Source organism: Octopus bimaculoides, chromosome 28 (assembly GCF_001194135.2).
Source record: "Octopus bimaculoides isolate UCB-OBI-ISO-001 chromosome 28, ASM119413v2, whole genome shotgun sequence".
NCBI classification, from domain to species: domain Eukaryota; kingdom Metazoa; phylum Mollusca; class Cephalopoda; order Octopoda; family Octopodidae; genus Octopus; species Octopus bimaculoides.
Window position 1 is genome coordinate 133,479 of NC_069008.1, and position 4,247 is coordinate 137,725.

Below are 4,247 nucleotides of genomic sequence, written 5' to 3' on the forward strand. Positions count from 1 at the left end.
AGCTTTGTTAATCAAAGAATATTATAAACGGGAAATACATATACTGGTGGGACTCATTCTAAACAACTTATTAATTATCTTAGGGTTGACTGGGGCTTTGAATTTCACATTTAGCAGCTTATTCAATCAGGTTGACTGACTGAATAAAAATCGAAGATGAAAATGGAAGTCAAAGTCATCTCTAAATAATCTTCACACACGCGCACACGCATGCGTATGTACTAAGGCTCCAGTACTGCATACACCTAGGAGCTAAGAAAGAAAAAAAAGAAGAAAAAAAAAGAAAGTCAACATGGGTATATAGAGTGATAGATCTATATTTAGGTGATTGGGAAAGCAAAAATCAATTTATATTGGTGATTGGTAGGTTCATCATCTTAGAAATGAATTGACGAAACTGGACAGTGAGAAAATTACATTTATTTTCCCAACTCCTAACCCCACCACCACCACCACACACACAGTTAAGACATAACTTTTACATACATACATACATACATACATACATACATACAAACACACACATTTTTTCAATTGTATTTCAATGTTTTTTAATCTAAAATTTGACTACACATTATTATTATTATTAAATTGCTTATTTTTATCTGGTTTGGAATATTGTTTTGTTTTTGAAACAAATTTAGAGAAAATGACAAAAAAAAACCCCAAAAAACAAAAGGAAACAGTTCCATGATATGTCTGCTGTTGTGGTTGTCACCATAGTTACTGCTACTGTTGTTACCATTATTATTGGTTTTGTTGTTGCTGGGGTTGTTGTTGTTGTTGTTGTTGCTATTGTTATTATTGTTGTAGTAGTTGTTGTTGCCATTGCCCCAGCTACAGCTGTTTCGAACACATTTTCCAACAGTAAATGCAGTTACAGAGAGAGAGAGAAAAAGCAAGGGTGGCACCACCCGGTGAGCCACTGCTATGGTTAATTTAACAATGGACTAACTGACACTCCGACTGGGTGGTCAACCCAACTGGAGCAACAGGGAACATAACAACAAAATATCGGTTTGAAGAAGGAAAAGAGATGAAAAAAAGAAAAACAAGTAAAAAGGTGGTAGTTGTTGTAGCAGTGCCAGAGGTGATGGAGGTGGTAGTAGTAGTAGTAGTAGTTGTAGTAACAGTAGTAGTAGTGGTGGTGGTGGGTAAACTCCTTATTCCTGTTTCAATTTTTTTTTTTTTTAAAGTATTATTACATATTTTTGTTGCAAATTTGTCTTTCCTCTGATTAATAATTCTCATCCGTTGTCTCCTTTGTTGGAGGAGCCATCAATCAACCAGTCGTGTCGTTATTCAGCTGGATGCAGCCCAGATAATCAAAGACAGTAACACCACTATGGCCAATACCACCAACAGAATTACACACATGTTCCTCCGGGAGCGTTTCTGAAATGTACAAAACAAAAGTGAAAGTAAACAGCAGTCAAACAACAACAACAATATATATATATATATATATATATATATATATATTTTTATCTTTTACTTCTTTCAGTAAATATATATTTTATCTTTTACTTCTTTCAGACTGTGGCCATGCTGGGGCACCGCCTTGAAGAATTTATAGTCAAATGTATCGACCCCAGTTCCTATCACAGTTTATTATTTAATTTTGCATCCGTTCCTCCATGGTGTTGTTTTGCATTTATAAATAAAACAAATAAATACAAATTATAAAAATAATTAAAAAAATATGCAGTACTCTTTCTACTTTGTGGATTTTCACCTATCGCAAGGGGCGGAGGGGTTTTGAAACGTAACACTCGCGATAATCCTTTCCACAACTGGATGCCCTTCCTAATGCCAACCACTCCAGAGTGTACTGGATACTTTTTAAGTGACACCAGCTTAGTGCATTTTATATGATGTACTGGGTTTTTTTCATGTGGCACTGTCACCAGTGCTTTTCATGTGGCACCAGCATTCACAATAACACTTTATGTGGCACTTTGGTTTTAGGATCTCGATTCTGTTGTGGTGGGCAGGTCTTCTTGAGTACAGCATTGCACCACATATCCTCATCCCTTTCGTAAGGTTCACTGTTTTAAGATCATCCTTCAATACTTCATCCCATATTTTCCTGGGTCATATTAAGATGATCCTGGAGAAAGTCAAAGACCTGATGAAAGAAATGTGCCAGAAAGCCCCGTATTTTGGCACTGAGCTGACACCCCAACTTAAAGTCATGTAAATACCAACCAAGATTAAAAGATTTCAATTGCTTTGAAGCTGACCTTGTGGATATGGAAACCAATAGAAAATTCCAGAAACAAGGTGGCTGGTGTTAAGAAGGGCCTCCAGCCATAGAAACCCGGCCGAAACACACAGTGAAACATGGAGCAGCCTTCTGCCGAGTCAACTCTTGTCAACTCATCCAAAGCATGCCAGTATGGGAAACGGATGCCAAATGATGATGAAAATAACCATTGCTACATCAACCTGTTTAAGCATTCAGATTCCTCTGTCAAATGCTTATTAATTCACATGGTTTTGAATTAATCATGCACTATCTCATACCATCAAGATTTTCATGATGTGGTAGTTTATTTTCAGAATGGCATTGCAGATAAGTGTGAGAGGCAAGATCTAGCTAGTTTGAACATGGAACATTCTAGAGAGATCTGACCAGTTTAACCCATTTACGATTCAGATTCCTCAAAAATCATTGTTATTTATTTGCAGCGATTTGAATTAATCCTGGATTATCTCATAGCTTTGGGATTTCAATGTTGTGACTTTACTTTTAGAACGCCACTGTAGGGTAGGCGTGAGAAGCTGGATCTGGCCAGTTTGAACATAAAGCAAGTAAAAGATTTTGGCTGGATATGGCCGGATTAAATGCTAAATGATTAAGCTGATAACTGATATTAGAACATTTATATGTTCTAAAAATAATACTATTCTGTATTTTTGAGATATGAAATTCTGTATATTATTCACAATGGACAGATAGGTGTCCTTATCTTGTTTGTTGTTATCACAACGTTTCAGCTGGTGTACTCTCCAGCCTTCATCAGGTGTCCTGATGGAATTTCGAACCCAACCCTTTATTTCACTGATGTGATACTCTGTTCTCATTCCTAAGGTATGTTGCTGATGTTACTTTTCAAGTCCCTGCCTAGGATTGAACTTAGAACCCAAGGGTTAGTAGCCAGCACTATATGCTTTTATTTGCCAATGTTATTTTTTGTTGATATTTCCCCAAGTCCTGGCTTAAGATTGAACTCGGACAAAAAAAAAACACCAGTAAAAAACAAAATATCTTAGGAATGAGAACAGAATACCTCATTAGTCAACTAAAGGTCTGGGTCCAAAATTCCCCCAGGACACCTGATGAAGGCTGGAGAACACACCAGCCGAAAACGTTGGGATAACAACAAACCAAGATGAGGAGGTCTGCCCGTCCAATGTAAATAATGTTCTAAAAATAAGTCTGTCTCTTCTGATAAGACCAATAACCAGTCCAAAGTCAATAAAAAGTTGAAATACGACAGTCTCTCTCCAATAAATAAAAGCCAACACACACAAACACAATGACATTAATGATAATGCTGGACTTCAGACAGTTTTTGCTTTTAGAAAATTAATCAGGAAACAGATTGTGGCTGTTTCACTTGTATTGTTTCAGCTTTTTCTAGTGTCACACAGTGCCTCACCAAAGCTACTCCATTTTAATGTTATCAAGCCTGGGCCACACTTAACTCAATATTATGCTGTGTGGTAAGAAGCTTGCTTCCCAACCACACAATTCCAGGTTCAATCCCAATGCGTGGTATCTTGAGCAAATGTCTTCTACTATAGCCCTGGGCCTACCAGAGCCTTGTGAGTGAATTTGGTGGATAGAAACTGAAAGAAGCCCATCAGTTTCCATCTACCAAATCCACTCACATGACTCTGGTCTTCCCGAGGCTATAGTAGAAGACACTAGCCCAAGGTGCCAGGTAGTGGGACTGAACTTGGAACCATGTGGTTGGGAAGCAAGCTTCTTTATTTCATTACATTTGCCATAAAAGCATAATACAGATGGAAGCTTGCGGGCTGGACACCGATATAATGATGATGATGATGGAATGAAAAACGAGATGGTGGGTGGGGGAAGTAGACAATGCCCACCGATTGTTACTTCCCGATAACATTGTTCTTTTTTTAAAAAACACAAACAAGGTATTGAACCTTTGGCAACAGTTACAAATTGAGGCGCTGAGCCTCTTACCAAAATCACCAAATTCAAATTGAAG

The 4,247-nt window shown here is 37.6% G+C and overlaps 1 protein-coding gene across 3 annotated transcripts in view; it reads right to left on the bottom strand.

Annotated features, from left to right (window-relative positions):
• Window positions 1-299: 299 nt before the first annotated feature.
• Window positions 300-4,247, bottom strand: part of LOC106873344 (syntaxin-7) — a 24,033-nt gene continuing 20,085 nt past the window's right edge. For all 3 annotated transcript variants that reach the window (XM_014920671.2, XM_014920672.2, XM_014920670.2), the window contains one exon: window positions 300-1,395. Coding sequence is in view for 1 of the 3 variants with exons in the window: in XM_014920672.2 (XP_014776158.1) it covers window positions 1,303-1,395 (93 nt within the window). In the remaining 2 variants the exon portion in view is untranslated. The remainder of the gene's footprint in view (window positions 1,396-4,247) is intronic.